This window comes from Lampetra fluviatilis, unplaced genomic scaffold (assembly GCF_964198595.1).
Source record: "Lampetra fluviatilis unplaced genomic scaffold, kcLamFluv1.1 SCAFFOLD_947, whole genome shotgun sequence".
NCBI lineage: Eukaryota > Metazoa > Chordata > Hyperoartia > Petromyzontiformes > Petromyzontidae > Lampetra > Lampetra fluviatilis.
Window position 1 is genome coordinate 5,001 of NW_027620983.1, and position 19,836 is coordinate 24,836.

Here is a 19,836-nt window from a genome sequence, read left to right on the forward strand (position 1 = left end):
TCTCACTCCCTTCTACACCGTGGGTGGACTAATCCCCATCTGTTCCATCTCGCTCCCTTCTACACCGTGGGTGGACTAATCTCCATCTGTTCCATCTCACTCCCTTCTACCCCGTGGGTGGACTAATCTCCATCTGTTCCATCTCGCTCCCTTCTACCCCGTGGGTGGACTAATCTCCATCTGTTCCATCTCGCTCCCTTCTACACCGTGGGTGGACTAATCCCCATCTGTTCCATCTCACTCCCTTCTACCCCGTCGGTGGACTAATCCCCATCTGTTCCATCTCGCTCCCTTCTACCCCGTGGGTGGACTAATCTCCATCTGTTCCATCTCACTCCCTTCTACACCGTGGGTGGACTAATCTCCATCTGTTCCATCTCGCTCCCTTCTACACCGTGGGTGGACTAATCTCCATCTGTTCCATCTCACTCCCTTCTACACCCGTGGGTGGACTAATCCCCATCTGTTCCATCTCACTCCCTTCTACACCCGTGGGTGGACCAATCTCCATCTGTTCCATCTCACTCCCTTCTACACCCGTGGGTGGACTAATCCCCATCTGTTCCATCTCACTCCCTTCTACACCCGTGGGTGGACTAATCCCCATCTGTTCCATCTCACTCCCTTCTACACCCGTGGGTGGACTAATCCCCATCTGTTCCATCTCACTCCCTTCTACACCCGTGGGTGGACTAATCTCCATCTGTTCCATCTCACTCCCTTCTACACCCGTGGGTGGACTAATCTCCATCTGTTCCATCTCGCTCCCTTCTACACCCGTGGGTGGACTAATCTCCATCTGTTCCATCTCACTCCCTTCTACACCCGTGGGTGGACCAATCTCCATCTGTTCCATCTCACTCCCTTCTACACCCGTGGGTGGACTAATCTCCATCTGTTCCATCTCACTCCCTTCTACACCTGTGGGTGGACTAATCCCCATCTGTTCCATCTCACTCCCTTCTACACCGTGGGTGGACTAATCTCCATCTGTTCCATCTCACTCCCTTCTACACCGTGGGTGGACTAATCTCCATCTGTTCCATCTCACTCCCTTCTACACCCGTGGGTGGACTAATCCCCATCTGTTCCATCTCACTCCCTTCTACACCCGTGGGTGGACTAATCCCCATCTGTTCCATCTCACTCCCTTCTACACCCGTGGGTGGACTAATCCCCATCTGTTCCATCTCGCTCCCTTCTACCCCGTGGGTGGACTAATCTCCATCTGTTTCATCTCACTCCCTTCTACACCGTGGGTGGACTAATCCCCATCTGTTCCATCTCGCTCCCTTCTACCCCGTGGGTGGACTAATCTCCATCTGTTTGATCTCACTCCCTTCTACACCGTGGGTGGACTAATCCCCATCTGTTCCATCTCGCTCCCTTCTACACCGTGGGTGGACTAATCTCCATCTGTTCCATCTCACTCCCTTCTACCCCGTGGGTGGACTAATCTCCATCTGTTCCATCTCGCTCCCTTCTACCCCGTGGGTGGACTAATCCCCATCTGTTCCATCTCGCTCCCTTCTACCCCGTGGGTGGACTAATCTCCATCTGTTCCATCTCGCTCCCTTCTACCCCCGTGGGTGGACTAATCCCCATCTGTTCCATCTCGCTCCCTTCTACCCCCGTGGGTGGACTAATCCCCATCTGTTCCATCTCGCTCCCTTCTACACCCGTGGGTGGACTAATCTCCATCTGTTCCATCTCGCTCCCTTCTACCCCCGTGGGTGGACTAATCCCCATCTGTTCCATCTCGCTCCCTTCTACACCCGTGGGTGGACTAATCCCCATCTGTTCCATCTCGCTCCCTTCTACCCCGTGGGTGGACTAATCTCCATCTGTTCCATCTCGCTCCCTTCTACCCCGTGGGTGGACTAATCCCCATCTGTTCCATCTCACTCCCTTCTACCCCGTGGGTGGACTAATCCCCATCTGTTCCATCTCGCTCCCTTCTACACCGTGGGTGGACTAATCCCCATCTGTTCCATCTCACTCCCTTCTACACCCGTGGGTGGACTAATCTCCATCTGTTCCATCTCACTCCCTTCTACACCCGTGGGTGGACTAATCCCCATCTGTTCCATCTCGCTCCCTTCTACACCCGTGGGTGGACTAATCTCCATCTGTTCCATCTCACTCCCTTCTACACCGTGGGTGGACTAATCTCCATCTGTTCCATCTCGCTCCCTTCTACACCCGTGGGTGGACTAATCTCCATCTGTTCCATCTCACTCCCTTCTACACCCGTGGGTGGACTAATCCCCATCTGTTCCATCTCACTCCCTTCTACACCCGTGGGTGGACTAATCCCCATCTGTTCCATCTCGCTCCCTTCTACACCCGTGGGTGGACTAATCCCCATCTGTTCCATCTCGCTCCCTTCTACACCCGTGGGTGGACTAATCCCCATCTGTTCCATCTCGCTCCCTTCTACACCGTGGGTGGACTAATCCCCATCTGTTCCATCTCACTCCCTTCTAGACCCGTGGGTGGACTAATCCCCATCTGTTCCATCTCACTCCCTTCTACACCCGTGGGTGGACTAATCTCCATCTGTTCCATCTCACTCCCTTCTACACCCGTGGGTGGACTAATCTCCATCTGTTCCATCTCACTCCCTTCTAGACCCGTAGGTGGACTAATCCCCATCTGTTCCATCTCACTCCTTTCTAGACCCATGGGTGGACTAATCTCCATCTGTTCCATCTCACTCCCTTCTACACCGTGGGTGGACTAATCCCCATCTGTTCCATCTCACTCCCTTCTACACCGTGGGTGGACTAATCTCCATCTGTTCCATCTCGCTCCCTTCTACCCCGTGGGTGGACTAATCCCCATCTGTTCCATCTCGCTCCCTTCTACACCGTGGGTGGACTAATCTCCATCTGTTCCATCTCACTCCCTTCTACACCGTGGGTGGACTAATCTCCATCTGTTCCATCTCGCTCCCTTCTACACCGTGGGTGGACTAATCCCCATCTGTTCCATCTCACTCCCTTCTACACCCGTGGGTGGACTAATCCCCATCTGTTCCATCTCGCTCCCTTCTACACCCGTGGGTGGACTAATCCCCATCTGTTCCATCTCACTCCCTTCTACCCCGTGGGTGGACTAATCTCCATCTGTTCCATCTCGCTCCCTTCTACCCCATGGGTGGACTAATCTCCATCTGTTCCATCTCGCTCCCTTCTACCCCGTGGGTGGACTAATCTCCATCTGTTCCATCTCGCTCCCTTCTACCCCATGGGTGGACTAATCTCCATCTGTTCCATCTCGCTCCCTTCTACCCCGTGGGTGGACTAATCTCCATCTGTTCCATCTCGCTCCCTTCTACACCCGTGGGTGGACTAATCTCCATCTGTTCCATCTCGCTCCCTTCTACACCGTGGGTGGACTAATCTCCATCTGTTCCATCTCGCTCCCTTCTACACCCGTGGGTGGACTAATCCCCATCTGTTCCATCTCACTCCCTTCTACACCCGTGGGTGGACTAATCCCCATCTGTTCCATCTCGCTCCCTTCTACACCCGTGGGTGGACTAATCCCCATCTGTTCCATCTCGCTCCCTTCTACACCCGTGGGTGGACTAATCCCCATCTGTTCCATCTCGCTCCCTTCTACACCGTGGGTGGACTAATCCCCATCTGTTCCATCTCACTCCCTTCTAGACCCGTGGGTGGACTAATCCCCATCTGTTCCATCTCACTCCCTTCTACACCCGTGGGTGGACTAATCTCCATCTGTTCCATCTCACTCCCTTCTACACCCGTGGGTGGACTAATCTCCATCTGTTCCATCTCACTCCCTTCTAGACCCGTAGGTGGACTAATCCCCATCTGTTCCATCTCACTCCTTTCTAGACCCATGGGTGGACTAATCTCCATCTGTTCCATCTCACTCCCTTCTACACCGTGGGTGGACTAATCCCCATCTGTTCCATCTCACTCCCTTCTACACCGTGGGTGGACTAATCTCCATCTGTTCCATCTCGCTCCCTTCTACCCCGTGGGTGGACTAATCCCCATCTGTTCCATCTCGCTCCCTTCTACACCGTGGGTGGACTAATCTCCATCTGTTCCATCTCACTCCCTTCTACACCGTGGGTGGACTAATCTCCATCTGTTCCATCTCGCTCCCTTCTACACCGTGGGTGGACTAATCCCCATCTGTTCCATCTCACTCCCTTCTACACCCGTGGGTGGACTAATCCCCATCTGTTCCATCTCGCTCCCTTCTACACCCGTGGGTGGACTAATCCCCATCTGTTCCATCTCACTCCCTTCTACCCCGTGGGTGGACTAATCTCCATCTGTTCCATCTCGCTCCCTTCTACCCCATGGGTGGACTAATCTCCATCTGTTCCATCTCGCTCCCTTCTACCCCGTGGGTGGACTAATCTCCATCTGTTCCATCTCGCTCCCTTCTACCCCATGGGTGGACTAATCTCCATCTGTTCCATCTCGCTCCCTTCTACCCCGTGGGTGGACTAATCTCCATCTGTTCCATCTCGCTCCCTTCTACACCCGTGGGTGGACTAATCTCCATCTGTTCCATCTCGCTCCCTTCTACACCGTGGGTGGACTAATCTCCATCTGTTCCATCTCGCTCCCTTCTACACCCGTGGGTGGACTAATCCCCATCTGTTCCATCTCACTCCCTTCTACACCCGTGGGTGGACTAATCTCCATCTGTTCCATCTCACTCCCTTCTACACCCGTGGGTGGACTAATCCCCATCTGTTCCATCTCACTCCCTTCTACACCGTGGGTGGACTAATCCCCATCTGTTCCATCTCACTCCCTTCTACACCGTGTGTGGACTAATCCCCATCTGTTCCATCTCACTCCCTTCTACACCGTGGGTGGACTAATCCCCATCTGTTCCATCTCACTCCCTTCTACACCCGTGGGTGGACTAATCCCCATCTGTTCCATCTCACTCCCTTCTACACCGTGGGTGGACTAATCTCCATCTGTTCCATCTCGCTCCCTTCTACACCGTGGGTGGACTAATCCCCATCTGTTCCATCTCGCTCCCTTCTACCCCGTGGGTGGACTAATCTCCATCTGTTCCATCTCACTCCCTTCTACACCGTGGGTGGACTAATCCCCATCTGTTCCATCTCGCTCCCTTCTACCCCGTGGGTGGACTAATCCCCATCTGTTCCATCTCACTCCCTTCTAGACCCGTGGGTGGACTAATCCCCATCTGTTCCATCTCACTCCCTTCTAGACCCGTGGGTGGACTAATCCCCATCTGTTCCATCTCACTCCCTTCTACACCGTGGGTGGACTAATCCCCATCTATTCCATCTCACTCCCTTCTAGACCCGTGGGTGGACTAATCCCCATCTGTTCCATCTCGCTCCCTTCTACACCCGTGGGTGGACTAATCTCCATCTGTTCCATCTCGCTCCCTTCTACACCCGTGGGTGGACTAATCTCCATCTGTTCCATCTCGCTCCCTTCTACACCGTGGGTGGACTAATCCCCATCTGTTCCATCTCACTCCCTTCTACACCGTGGGTGGACTAATCCCCATCTGTTCCATCTCACTCCCTTCTAGACCCGTGGGTGGACTAATCCCCATCTGTTCCATCTCGCTCCCTTCTACACCGTGGGTGGACTAATCTCCATCTGTTCCATCTCACTCCCTTCTACACCGTGGGTGGACTAATCTCCATCTGTTCCATCTCACTCCCTTCTACACCGTGGGTGGACTAATCCCCATCTGTTCCATCTCGCTCCCTTCTACACCGTGGGTGGACTAATCCCCATCTGTTCCATCTCGCTCCCTTCTACACCGTGGGTGGACTAATCTCCATCTGTTCCATCTCACTCCCTTCTACACCGTGGGTGGACTAATCTCCATCTGTTCCATCTCACTCCCTTCTACACCGTGGGTGGACTAATCCCCATCTGTTCCATCTCACTCCCTTCTACACCGTGGGTGGACTAATCTCCATCTGTTCCATCTCGCTCCCTTCTACCCCGTGGGTGGACTAATCTCCATCTGTTCCATCTCACTCCCTTCTACACCGTGGGTGGACTAATCCCCATCTGTTCCATCTCGCTCCCTTCTACACCGTGGGTGGACTAATCTCCATCTGTTCCATCTCACTCCCTTCTACACCGTGGGTGGACTAATCCCCATCTGTTCCATCTCACTCCCTTCTACCCCCGTGGGTGGACTAATCTCCATCTGTTCCATCTCACTCCCTTCTACACCGTGGGTGGACTAATCTCCATCTGTTCCATCTCACTCCCTTCTACACCGTGGGTGGACTAATCCCCATCTGTTCCATCTCGTTCCCTTCTACACCCGTGGGTGGACTAATCCCCATCTGTTCCATCTCACTCCCTTCTACACCCGTGGGTGGACTAATCCCCATCTGTTCCATCTCGCTCCCTTCTACACCCGTGGGTGGACTAATCCCCATCTGTTCCATCTCACTCCCTTCTACACCGTGGGTGGACTAATCTCCATCTGTTCCATCTCACTCCCTTCTACCCCGTGGGTGGACTAATCCCCATCTGTTCCATCTCACTCCCTTCTACACCCGTGTGTGGACTAATCCCCATCTGTTCCATCTCACTCCCTTCTACACCGTGGGTGGACTAATCCCCATCTGTTCCATCTCACTCCCTTCTACACCCGTGGGTGGACTAATCTCCATCTGTTCCATCTCACTCCCTTCTACACCGTGGGTGGACTAATCCCCATCTGTTCCATCTCGCTCCCTTCTACACCCGTGGGTGGACTAATCTCCATCTGTTCCATCTCGCTCCCTTCTACACCGTGGGTGGACTAATCCCCATCTGTTCCATCTCGCTCCCTTCTACACCCGTGGGTGGACTAATCTCCATCTGTTCCATCTCGCTCCCTTCTACCCCGTGGGTGGACTAATCCCCATCTGTTCCATCTCGCTCCCTTCTACACCCGTGGGTGGACTAATCTCCATCTGTTCCATCTCACTCCCTTCTACACCCGTGGGTGGACTAATCTCCATCTGTTCCATCTCACTCCCTTCTACCCCGTGGGTGGACTAATCTCCATCTGTTCCATCTCACTCCCTTCTACCCCGTGGGTGGACTAATCTCCATCTGTTCCATCTCACTCCCTTCTACCCCCGTGGGTGGACTAATCTCCATCTGTTCCATCTCACTCCCTTCTACACCCGTGGGTGGACTAATCCCCATCTGTTCCATCTCACTCCCTTCTACACCCGTGGGTGGACTAATCTCCATCTGCTCCATCTCGCTCCCTTCTACACCCGTGGGTGGACTAATCTCCATCTGTTCCATCTCACTCCCTTCTACACCGTGGGTGGACTAATCTCCATCTGTTCCATCTCACTCCCTTCTACACCGTGGGTGGACTAATCTCCATCTGTTCCATCTCACTCCCTTCTACACCGTGGGTGGACTAATCTCCATCTGTTCCATCTCACTCCCTTCTACACCGTGGGTGGACTAATCTCCATCTGTTCCATCTCGCTCCCTTCTACACCCGTGGGTGGACTAATCTCCATCTGTTCCATCTCGCTCCCTTCTACACCGTGGGTGGACTAATCCCCATCTGTTCCATCTCACTCCCTTCTACACCGTGGGTGGACTAATCCCCATCTGTTCCATCTCGCTCCCTTCTACACCGTGGGTGGACTAATCTCCATCTGTTCCATCTCACTCCCTTCTACACCAGTGGGTGGACTAATCTCCATCTGTTCCATCTCGCTCCCTTCTAGACCCGTGGGTGGACTAATCCCCATCTGTTCCATCTCACTCCCTTCTACACCGTGGGTGGACTAATCTCCATCTGTTCCATCTCGCTCCCTTCTACACCCGTGGGTGGACTAATCTCCATCTGTTCCATCTCACTCCCTTCTACCCCGTGGGTGGACTAATCTCCATCTGTTCCATCTCACTCCCTTCTACCCCGTGGGTGGACTAATCTCCATCTGTTCCATCTCACTCCCTTCTACCCCCGTGGGTGGACTAATCTCCATCTGTTCCATCTCACTCCCTTCTACACCCGTGGGTGGACTAATCCCCATCTGTTCCATCTCACTCCCTTCTACACCCGTGGGTGGACTAATCTCCATCTGTTCCATCTCGCTCCCTTCTACACCCGTGGGTGGACTAATCTCCATCTGTTCCATCTCACTCCCTTCTACACCGTGGGTGGACTAATCTCCATCTGTTCCATCTCACTCCCTTCTACACCGTGGGTGGACTAATCTCCATCTGTTCCATCTCACTCCCTTCTACACCGTGGGTGGACTAATCTCCATCTGTTCCATCTCACTCCCTTCTACACCGTGGGTGGACTAATCTCCATCTGTTCCATCTCGCTCCCTTCTACACCCGTGGGTGGACTAATCTCCATCTGTTCCATCTCGCTCCCTTCTACACCGTGGGTGGACTAATCCCCATCTGTTCCATCTCACTCCCTTCTACACCGTGGGTGGACTAATCCCCATCTGTTCCATCTCGCTCCCTTCTACACCGTGGGTGGACTAATCTCCATCTGTTCCATCTCACTCCCTTCTACACCCGTGGGTGGACTAATCTCCATCTGTTCCATCTCGCTCCCTTCTAGACCCGTGGGTGGACTAATCCCCATCTGTTCCATCTCACTCCCTTCTACACCGTGGGTGGACTAATCTCCATCTGTTCCATCTCGCTCCCTTCTACACCCGTGGGTGGACTAATCTCCATCTGTTCCATCTCGCTCCCTTCTAGACCCGTGGGTGGACTAATCCCCATCTGTTCCATCTCACTCCCTTCTACACCCGTGGGTGGACTAATCTCCATCTGTTCCATCTCGCTCCCTTCTAGACCCGTGGGTGGACTAATCCCCATCTGTTCCATCTCACTCCCTTCTACACCGTGGGTGGACTAATCCCCATCTGTTCCATCTCACTCCCTTCTACACCGTGGGTGGACTAATCCCCATCTGTTCCATCTCACTCCCTTCTACACCCGTGGGTGGACTAATCTCCATCTGTTCCATCTCGCTCCCTTCTACACACGTGGGTGGACTAATCCCCATCTGTTCCATCTCGCTCCCTTCTACACCCTGGGTGGACTAATCCCCATCTGTTCCATCTCACTCCCTTCTACACCCTGGGTGGACTAATCCCCATCTGTTCCATCTCACTCCCTTCTACCCCGTGGGTGGACTAATCTCCATCTGTTCCATCTCGCTCCCTTCTACCCCGTGGGTGGACTAATCTCCATCTGTTCCATCTCGCTCCCTTCTACACCCTGGGTGGACTAATCTCCATCTGTTCCATCTCACTCCCTTCTACACCGTGGGTAGACTAATCTCCATCTGTTCCATCTCGCTCCCATCTAGACCCGTGGGTGGACTAATCTCCATCTGTTCCATCTTGCTCCCTTCCACCCGTGGGTGGACTAACCATGCCAGGCTGGCGCTGTATCGCAGTGGAAAAAGGTAGGTAGCTAGAGAACCATGCCAGGTTGGCGCTGTATCGCAGTGGAAAAAGGTAGGTAGCTAGAGAACCAGGCCAGGTTGGCGCTGTATCGCAGTGGAAAAAGGTAGGTAGCTAGAGAACCAGGCCAGGCTGGCCCAGTATCGCAGTGGAAAAAGGTAGGTAGCTAAAGAACCAGGCCACGCTGGCGCCGTATCGCAGTGGAAAAAGGTAGGTAGCTAGAGAACCAGGCCAGGCTGGCGCTGTATCGCAGTGGAAAAAGGTAGGTAGCTAGAGAACCAGGCCAGGCTGGCGCTGTATCGCAGTGGAAAAAGGTAGGTAGCTAGAGAACCAGGCCAGGCTAGCGCTGTATCGCAGTGGAAAAAGGTAGGTAGCTAGAGAACCAGGCCAGGCCGGCCCTGTATCGCAGTGGAAAAAGGTAGGTAGCTAGAGAACCAGGCCAGGCTGGCGCTGTATCGCAGTGGAAAAAGGTAGGTAGCTAGAGAACCAGGCCAGGCTGGCCCTGTATCGCAGTGGAAAAAGGTAGGTAGCTAGAGAACCAGGCCAGGCTGGCGCTGTATCGCAGTGGAAAAAGGTAGGTAGCTAGAGAACCAGGCCAGGCTGGCGCTGTATCGCAGTGGAAAAAGGTAGGTAGCTAGAGAACCAGGCCAGGCTGGCGCTGTATCGCAGTGGAAAAAGGTAGGTAGCTAGAGAACCATGCCAGACTGGCCCTGTATCACCAGTGGAAAAAGGTAGGTAGCTAGAGAACCAGGCCAGGCTGGCCCTGTATCGCAGTGGAAAAAGGTAGGTAGCTAGAGAACCAGGCCAGGCTAGCGCTGTATCGCAGTGGAAAAAGGTAGGTAGCTAGAGAACCATGCCAGGCTGGCCCTGTATCACAGTGGAAAAAAGGTAGTTAGCTAGAGAACCAGGCCAGGCTGGCCCTGTATCGCAGTGGAAAAAGGTAGGTAGCTAGAGAACCAGGCCAGGCTGGCCCTGTATCGCAGTGGAAAAAGGTAGGTAGCTAGAGAACCAGGCCAGGATGGCCCTGTATCGCAGTGGAAAAAGGTAGGTAGCTAGAGAACCAGGCCACGCTGACGCTGTATCGCCAGCGAAGGTGCGAGACGGAGTGCCTTACCCTCATCCGATCTGGGCTTGTGAAAGGAGCTCCTGCAAAGTAAAAAGCAAACACGGCGAGTAAGAATCGTTGCTGTGCGAGGCGGGCGGAGGTCACTACGGTTGAAAAATCGCCCTTGACCGCTGGCTTGCTATCATCACGAGACCTCCTTTGCCAGTAGCAAAATACAATAATTGTTTTTTTATCCTTTATATTAAATTCACTTGCTTGCTTGCTTGCTTACGACCGTGCAAATCTTTCGGTCGTTTTTTTAACCCACTTCCCGTGATCCAATCGAGCTGACGTTTTTGCACACAGACTCGTTGTGCGTGACAATTAATTTTCGTGAAAAAATGTTTCCATAACTTTACATTTAATTACCAATTGCTTAATGCTGGCAGACAATCATCTGACCCATAGGTGGCAGCCATCTCAAGCCAGAGGACGAGAGGACTCTAGCCGCCACGCATATAAAGGATTTATAGTGAAAAACTTTGTTTTTACGGGTTAATTTTTTTACCCTTTTATCTGGCAACAAAACTGTTGCCAATGAGTCATGTTTGCATAGACCGCAATACCTGCGGTCGGAATGCAAACAAAAAACACAACTCTGATAAAGTACACTGTCCTTGAAGTTGATTGGTCCACACCCGAGACAGCTTTTCTTAGAGCCTAGTCTCACATGGTGTTGGACCAGATGACGCCAAAAGGCGCACAACTCAAAGGCAACGCACCATCAGAGTATGAGAGCTCGGGGTAAAGCATTTACACCATTGGAACCTCATTTGCCAGTAGAAAAATATGATAATTGGTTTTTTACCCTTCTATCTGGCAACAAAACTGACACCTTTTTTACAAGGAGTCATGTTTGCATAGACCACAATACCTGCAGTCAGTATGCAAACAAAAAACACAACTCTGATAATGTATGTGCACTGTCCTTGAAGTTGATTGGTCCACACCCGAGACAGCTTTTCTTAGAGCCCAGTCTCACATGGTGTTGGACCAGATGACGGGTCGCCAGGTTCGTAGCTGCGGCAAGTTGCCTTGCTGGTTACAACCACACGCTAAAGCGCTGCCGGTAACCACGGCGATCACAGCCACCACCACCAACACCACCACCACCGCACCGTACGCCGCACCTCCACCACCTAAACATGCAACAACAGCGACGACGATGACGACACAACAACTAAAAGAACAACAGCGAAAACACAACAGCGCAACAACGACAGCACAATGACAACACAATGACAAAGCAGCAACACCACAACAACAACAACACAACAACAACACAACAACATAACGGGACGATGACAACACCACGACAACACAACAACACCACGACACAACAACACCACAACATAATGGGACGACAACAACACCGACAACAACACAACGACCACACAACGACAACAACACAACTAAAAAAACAACAGCGAAAACACAACAGCACAACAACGACAGCACAACGACACCACAACAACATAATGGGACGATGGCAACACCACAACACAACAACACCACAACACAACACCACAACGACAACAACACAACGACCACACAACGACGACAACACCACAACACAACCACATAATGGGACGACAACAACACCGACAACAACACAACGACCACACAACGACGACAACACCACAACACCACAACACAACGGGACGACAACAACAACAACACAACACAACAACTACAACACAACAACGACACCAAGGACGATGGCAGGGAGGCGTTACTCACGTGCACGGCAGATCCAAGTGCGGCAACAACACAACGACAACACCGACGACAACACCGACGACAACACCGACGACAACACCGACGACAACACCGACGACAACACCGACGACAACACCGACGACAACACCGACGACAACACCGACGACAACACCGACGACAACACCGACGACAACACCGACGACAACACCGACGACAACACCGACGACAACACCGACGACAACACCGACGACAACACCGACGACAACACCGACGACAACACCGACGACAACACCGACGACAACACCGACGACAACACCGACAACAACACCGACAACAACACCGACAACACCACCGACAACAACACCGACAACAACACCGACAACAACACAACGACAACAACACCAACGACAACACCGACAACAACACCGACAACAACACCGACAACAACACCGACAACAACACCGACAACAACACCGACAACAACACCGACAACAACACCGACAACAACACCGACAACAACACCAACAACAACACCGACAACAACACCGACAACAACACCAACAACACCACCGACAACAACACCGACAACAACACCGACAACAACACCGACAACAACACAACGACAACACCGACAACAACACAACAACACCGACAACAACACAACACCGACAACAACACAACGACAACAACACCGACAACAACACAACACCGACAACAACACAACACACCAACAACAACACGACAACAACGACAAGGGCAGGGAGGCGTCACGCACGTGCGCGGCAGATCCAGGTGCGGCGCTCGTTTGGGCGTGTCCGGCGTGGACAGCTTCCTGTGCACGGCCACCCGCTCCGGAGACTGGTGGGCCGACTGGGACGCACACACACGCAGTCACACACAGTCACACACAGTCTCACACACAGAGAGATCACACACACACACACGCACACACGCACAGTCACACACATAAAGCACACACACACTCAGAGAGATCACACACACGCAACGCACACACACAGAGAGATCACACACACGCAACACACAGTCACACACACACAAAGCACACACACACTCAGAGAGATCACACACATGCAACGCACACACGCACAGACCGCACGCACACAAAGCACACACATACGCAACGCACACACGCACACACACACAGAGAGATCGCACACACACGCACAGACCGCACACACACACACACACACAGAGACCGCACACAGTCACACACAGAGACCGCACACAGTCACACACAGAGACGGCACACACGCACGCACATGCACACACACGCACACACACACACACGCACACACACACACACGCACACACGCAGAGACCGCACACACAGTCACACACAGCGTCTGAATGGGCCGACTGAGACGCTGTCTTTCCGACAGACCTGTTCTTCACCTGAAGACGGCTGCTTGCGTTGTGGCCGAAACGTCGTGAGTGTTATTTTATTAAGTTTTATTTTTATTATTTTATTATTTCCCTTCTACGTGACTTTACCGAAAGAACCAAGAAGATGAATCCCTGCAGTCACGAAAGCTTTACATCGAAATAAAACTGTCGTTTCAAGTGTTGTAGTTTAACGAGAGTGGCCGCTGGATATGAACCGCGAACCTCTGCAGCCAACCCCGCCAACCGCCGGGCCTGCCCCAGTTTCAAGTTGATATTCAGCGTGACCTAAACCATGACCTCGTGTACACCAGGCGAGGTAGTCAACATCTCCTAGCCACCGTGGTGATGATGGTGGTGGTGGTGGTGGAACCCACGACCTCCTGGCGGTGACGGTGGCGGTGACGGTGGCGACGGTGGTGACGGTGGTGGTGGTGACGGTGGCGACGGTGGTGGTGGTGACGGTGGTGGCGACGGTGGTGGTGGCGACGGTGGTGACGGTGGTGGCGACGGTGGTGGTAGTGACGACGGTGGTGGTGGTGACGACGGTGGTGGTGGTGACGACGGTGGTGGTGGTGGCGACGGTGGTGACGGTGGTGGTGGTGACGACGGTGGTGGTGGTGACGACGGTGGTGGTGGTGACGACGGTGGTGGTGGCGACGGTGGTGGTGGTGACGACGGTGGTGGTGGTGACGACGGTGGTGGTGGTGACGACGGTGGTGGTGAGGACGGTGGTGGTGGTGGTGACGGTGGTGGTGGTGACGACGGTGGTGGTGGTGACGACGGTGGTGGTGGTGACGACGGTGGTGGTGACGACGGTGGTGGTGGTGGTGACGGTGGTGGTGGTGGCGACGGTGGTGGTGGCGACGGTGGTGGTGGCGACGGTGGTGGTGGCGACGGTGGTGGTGGTGGCGACGGCGGTGGTGGCGACGGTGGTGGTGGCGATGGTGGTGACGACGGTGGTGGTGACGACGGTGGTGGTGGTGGTGACGACGGTGGTGGCGACGGTGGTGGTGGCGGCGACGGTGGTGGTGGTGACGACGGTGGTGGTGGTGACGACGGTGGTGGTGGTGACGACGGTGGTGGTGGCGACGGTGGTGGTGGTGACGACGGTGGTGGTGGTGACGACGGTGGTGGTGGTGACGACGGTGGTGGTGAGGACGGTGGTGGTGGTGGTGACGGTGGTGGTGGTGACGACGGTGGTGGTGGTGACGACGGTGGTGGTGGTGACGACGGTGGTGACGACGGTGGTGGTGACGACGGTGGTGGTGGTGGTGACGGTGGTGGTGGTGGCGACGGTGGTGGTGGCGACGGTGGTGGTGGCGACGGTGGTGGTGGTGGCGACGGCGGTGGTGGCGACGGTGGTGGTGGCGATGGTGGTGACGACGGTGGTGGTGACGACGGTGGTGGTGACGACGGTGGTGGTGGTGGTGACGACGGTGGTGGCGACGGTGGTGGTGGCGACGGTGGTGGTGGTGGCGACGGTGGTGGTGGTGACGACGGTGGTGGTGGTGACGACGGTGGTGGTGTTGGTGGTGACGGTGGTGGTGACGGTGGTGGTGACGGTGGTGACGGTGGTGGTGGTGGTGACGGTGGTGGTGGTGGTGACGGTGGTGACGGTGGTGGTGGTGACGGTGGTGGTGGTGATGACGGTGGTGGTGAGGTACCTGTGTCTGCAGCCTGTCCGTGATAAGGTCCGTGGCTTTACAATCCTCTTCCTGTGGGACACCAAGCGCACAACAAAGACAAAGATCACCCGTGTAGCCTGCCACCGACTGTTGGGGCAAGTGTCGTCTTCACGGGAGACCTTTCTCTCCTTCACAGGCATCGCTAACAGCACTTGCCCCTGCAGCCTGTACAGAGGCTACACGGGGGACCTTTGCCTGTGTCTCCTTCACAGGCATCGCTAACAGCACTTGCCCCACCAGCCTGTTAAGAGGCTACACGGGGGACCTTTGCCTGTGTCTCCTTCACAGGCATCGCTAACAGCACTTGCCCCTGCAGCCTGTACAGAGGCTACACGGGGGACCTTTGCCTGTGTCTCCTTCACAGGCATCGCTAACAGCACTTGCCCCTACAGCCTTATAGAGGCTACACGGGGGACCTTTGTCTCCTTCTCGCTGACAGCACTTGCCCCTGCAGCCTGTATAGAGGCTACACGGGGGACCTTTATCTTTGTCTTCTTCATAGGCGCTGCTGCTGCTACTCGCTAACAGCACTTGCCCCTGCAGCCTCTACAGAGGCTACCTGGGAGACCTTTGTCTCCTTCTCGCTAACAGCACTTGCCCCTGCAGCCTGTATAGGGGCTACCTGAGGGAGCTTTGTCTTTGTCTTCTTCATAGGCGCTGCTGCTGCTACTTGCTAACAGCACTTGCCCTGCAGCCTCTACCGAGGCTACCTGGGAGACCTTTGCCTGTGTCTCCTTCACAAGCGCTGCTACACGCTGACAGCACTTGCCCCTGCGGCCTCTACAGAGGCTACCTGGGGGAGCTTTGCCCCTACGGCCTGTACAGAGGCTACACGAGTCCTAGTGAGCGATCACCTCCTTCATCGCTAACAGCACTTGCCCCTGCGGCCTCTACAGAGGCTACCTGGGGGAGCTTTGCCCCTGTGGCCTGCACAGAGGCTACACGTGTCCTAGTGAGCGATCACCTCCTTCATCGCTAACAGCACTTGCCCCTGCTGCCCTGCTAGAGGCTTCCTGGGGGAGCTTTGTCTTTGTCTTCTTCATAGTTGTTGCTGCTGCTACACGCTGACAGCACTTGCCCCTGCGGCCTCTACCGAGGCTACCTGGGGGAGCTTTGCCCCTGCGGCCTCTACAGAGGCTACACGTGTCCTAGTGAGCGATCACCTCCTCCGTCGCTAACAGCACTTGCCCTGCAGCCTCTACCGAGGCTACCTGGGAGACCTTTGCCCCTGCGGCCTCTACAGAGGCTACCTGGGAGACCTTTGCCCCTGCGGCCTGTACAGAGGCTACACGTGTCCTAGTGAGCGATCACCTCCTGTACGTGGCGCATGTGGATGTCGATGAGGGACTCCAGGATGTGCGGCACGGTCGCCGTGCCCAGCAGCGAGGAGTAGGCCTGCGCCAGCAGCTGCAGCTGCAGGCTTCCGGCCTGCACAGGGATACAACAACGCAGGGCGATGGTGGGGCACCGTCCGTCAGGTTGGTGGTGGTGGTGGTGGGTGAGATGGTGGGTGGGTGAGATGGTGGGTGGGTGAGATGGTGGGTGGGTGGGTGAGTGGGTGAGATGGTGGGTGGGTGAGATGGTGGGTGAGTGAGATGGTGGGTCGGTGGGTGGTAAGATGGTGGGTGGGTGGATGGGTGGGTGGATGGGTGAGATGGTGGGTGGGTGGGATGGTGAGATGGTGGGTGGGTGGGATGGTGAGATGGTGGGTGGGTGGGATGGTGAGATGGTGGGTGGGTGGATGGGTGAGATGGTGGGTGGGTGGGATGGTGAGATGGTGGGTGGGTGGGATGGTGAGATGGTGGGTGGGTGGGATGGTGAGATGGTGGGTGGGTGGGATGGTGAGATGGTGGGTGGGTGGGATGGTGAGATGGTGGGTGGGTGGGATGGTGAGATGGTGGGTGGGTGGATGGGTGAGATGGTGGGTGGGTGGGATGGTGAGATGGTGGGTGGGTGGGATGGTGAGATGGTGGGTGGGTGGGATGGTGGGTGGGTGGGATGGTGAGATGGTGGGTGGGTGGGATGGTGAGATGGTGGGTGGGTGGGATGGTGAGATGGTGGGTGGGTGGGATGGTGAGATGGTGGGTGGGTGGGATGGTGAGATGGTGGGTGGGTGGGATGGTGAGATGGTGGGTGGGTGGGATGGTGAGATGGTGGGTGGGTGGGATGGTGAGATGGTGGGTGGGTGGGATGGTGAGATGGTGGGTGGGTGGGATGGTGAGATGGTGGGTGGGTGGATGGGTGAGATGGTGGGTGGGTGGGATGGTGAGATGGTGGGTGGGTGGGATGGTGAGATGGTGGGTGGGTGGGATGGTGAGATGGTGGGTGGGTGGGATGGTGAGATGGTGGGTGGGTGGGATGGTGAGATGGTGGGTGGGTGGGATGGTGAGATGGTGGGTGGGTGGGATGGTGAGATGGTGGGTGGGTGGAATGGTGAGATGGTGGGTGGGTGGGATGGTGAGATGGTGGGTGGGTGGATGGGTGAGATGGTGGGTGGGTGGGATGGTGAGATGGTGGGTGGGTGGGATGGTGAGATGGTGGGTGGGTGGGATGGTGAGATGGTGGGTGGGTGGGATGGTGAGATGGTGGGTGGGTGGGATGGTGAGATGGTGGGTGGGTGGGATGGTGAGATGGTGGGTGGGTGGATGGGTGATGGTGGGTGGGTGGGATGGTGAGATGGTGGGTGGGTGGGATGGTGAGATGGTGGGTGGGTGGGATGGTGAGATGGTGGGTGGGTGGGATGGTGAGATGGTGGGTGGGTGGGATGGTGAGATGGTGGGTGGGTGGGATGGTGAGATGGTGGGTGGGTGGGATGGTGAGATGGTGGGTGGGTGGGATGGTGAGATGGTGGGTGGGTGGGATGGTGAGATGGTGGGTGGGGTGGGATGGTGAGATGGTGGGTGGGTGGGTGGGATGGGTGAGATGGTGGGTGGGTGGATGGGTGAGATGGTGGGTGGGTGGGATGGTGGATGAGTGAGATGGTGGGTGGGTGAGATGGTGAGTGAGATGTTGGTTGAGTGGGTAAGATGTTGGGCGAGTAAACGACTGAGCGAGCGAGATGCTGAGTGAGTTCAAGAGTTCAACTAAATTCTGTGCGACCAGGGTGAGAACTCAGGACAGACCAGAACGGCATTCTCAGTCGCAAAAAATTAACCCGTAAAAACAACGTTTTTCACTATAAATCCTTTACATGCGTGTTCAATGGGCCACAACCCAGCCCACATTGGTCTTTGAAACGAGCGGCTAGAGTCCTCTCGTCCTCTGGCTTGAGATGGCTGCCACCTATGGGTCAGATGATTGCCTGCCACCATTAAGCAATTGGTAATTACATATTTAAAAAACAAATCCCTAAAAAGTGTAAAGTTATGGAAAAAAAATTTCACGAAAATAAATTGTCACGCACAACGAGTCTGTGTGCAAAATGTCAGCTCGATTGGATCACGGGGAAGTGGGTTAAAAAAACGACCGAAAGATTTGCACGGTCGCAAGCGCGCAAGCAAGCAAGCGAGTGAACTTAATATAAAGGATTTAAAAATCGTGGCAAGTGGGACTGTGACGCCGTTGCACGATCATCTCCTCTGTCGAGCGATGTCACCGGATCTTTTACGGCGGCGTCTACGATGCAACGGTGACGATGGCCACGACCGCGAACTCCGCTCACCTCCCCGTGGAACCTGGGCTGACTGAGCCTCAGTCCCTCGCTCTCCAGCAGCTCCAAGAGCCTGGCCTTGAGCTTCAGCCTCGAGATCCTGGCCCCTTCACCGCCGCCACCACAACCACCGCCACCAGCAGAACTATCCCCGCCACTGTTTGAGGCCTTTCCCACCTCCTCCAGGCTGATGTCGTGAGGCTCTAGCGTGAAGTAGAGTCCCGACGATGCCGCTGCCGCCACCGCCGACGCCGCACCGGAGTTTCCCGTTGACGTGGAAGAGCGGCAGGAGGAGGAGGTGGAGGACGAGGTCCATGAGGGCGACGGGGCGGCAAGGAGAGCGGTCGCCCCGTCCAGCAGGGCCCGTCGGTGGGCCGGGTCGGCCACGCCGACAGCGTCGAGGTCGGCGGGGCCCAGGCGGCTGGCCATGTCCAGGTCGTCGTAGCCGTTGTCCACCAGGCGGCTCAGGTAGGCCTGCAGGCCCAGCGAGGCGAGCCACGCACGCAGGCCTTCGCTCGCCTCCATAGCGGGGGAGGGGAGGTGGGGGTGGGGGGGGAGGGGGGGAGGGTGGGGGGGAGGGGGGGAGGGTGGGGGGGGAGGGTGGGGGGGGAGGGGAGGGTGGGGGGGAGGGAAGGTGGGGAAGAAGGTGGGGAGGAAGGTGGGGAGGGAGGGTGGGGGGGAAGGGAAGGAAGTTGGGGAGGGAGGGTGGGGGGGAGGGTGAGGGGGGGAGGGAGGGGAGGGTGGGGGGGGAGGCAGGGGAGGGAGGGGTGGGGAGGGTGGGGGGGGAGGGAGGGGAGGGTGGGGGGGGAGGCAG

At 55.6% G+C, this 19,836-nt stretch overlaps 1 protein-coding gene across 1 annotated transcript in view; it reads right to left on the reverse strand.

The window, feature by feature from the left end:
- LOC144954621 (uncharacterized) overlaps positions 1-19,547 on the reverse strand; it is a 23,885-nt gene extending 4,338 nt beyond the window's left edge. The window contains exons 1-5 of the mRNA XM_078885077.1: positions 19,035-19,547; positions 16,685-16,801; positions 15,353-15,403; positions 13,060-13,154; positions 10,575-10,606 (exon numbers count right to left, since the gene is read on the reverse strand). Of these exons, the coding sequence (XP_078741203.1) occupies positions 10,575-10,606; positions 13,060-13,154; positions 15,353-15,403; positions 16,685-16,801; positions 19,035-19,547 (808 nt within the window). The remainder of the gene's footprint in view (positions 1-10,574; positions 10,607-13,059; positions 13,155-15,352; positions 15,404-16,684; positions 16,802-19,034) is intronic.
- Positions 19,548-19,836: the final 289 nt, after the last annotated feature.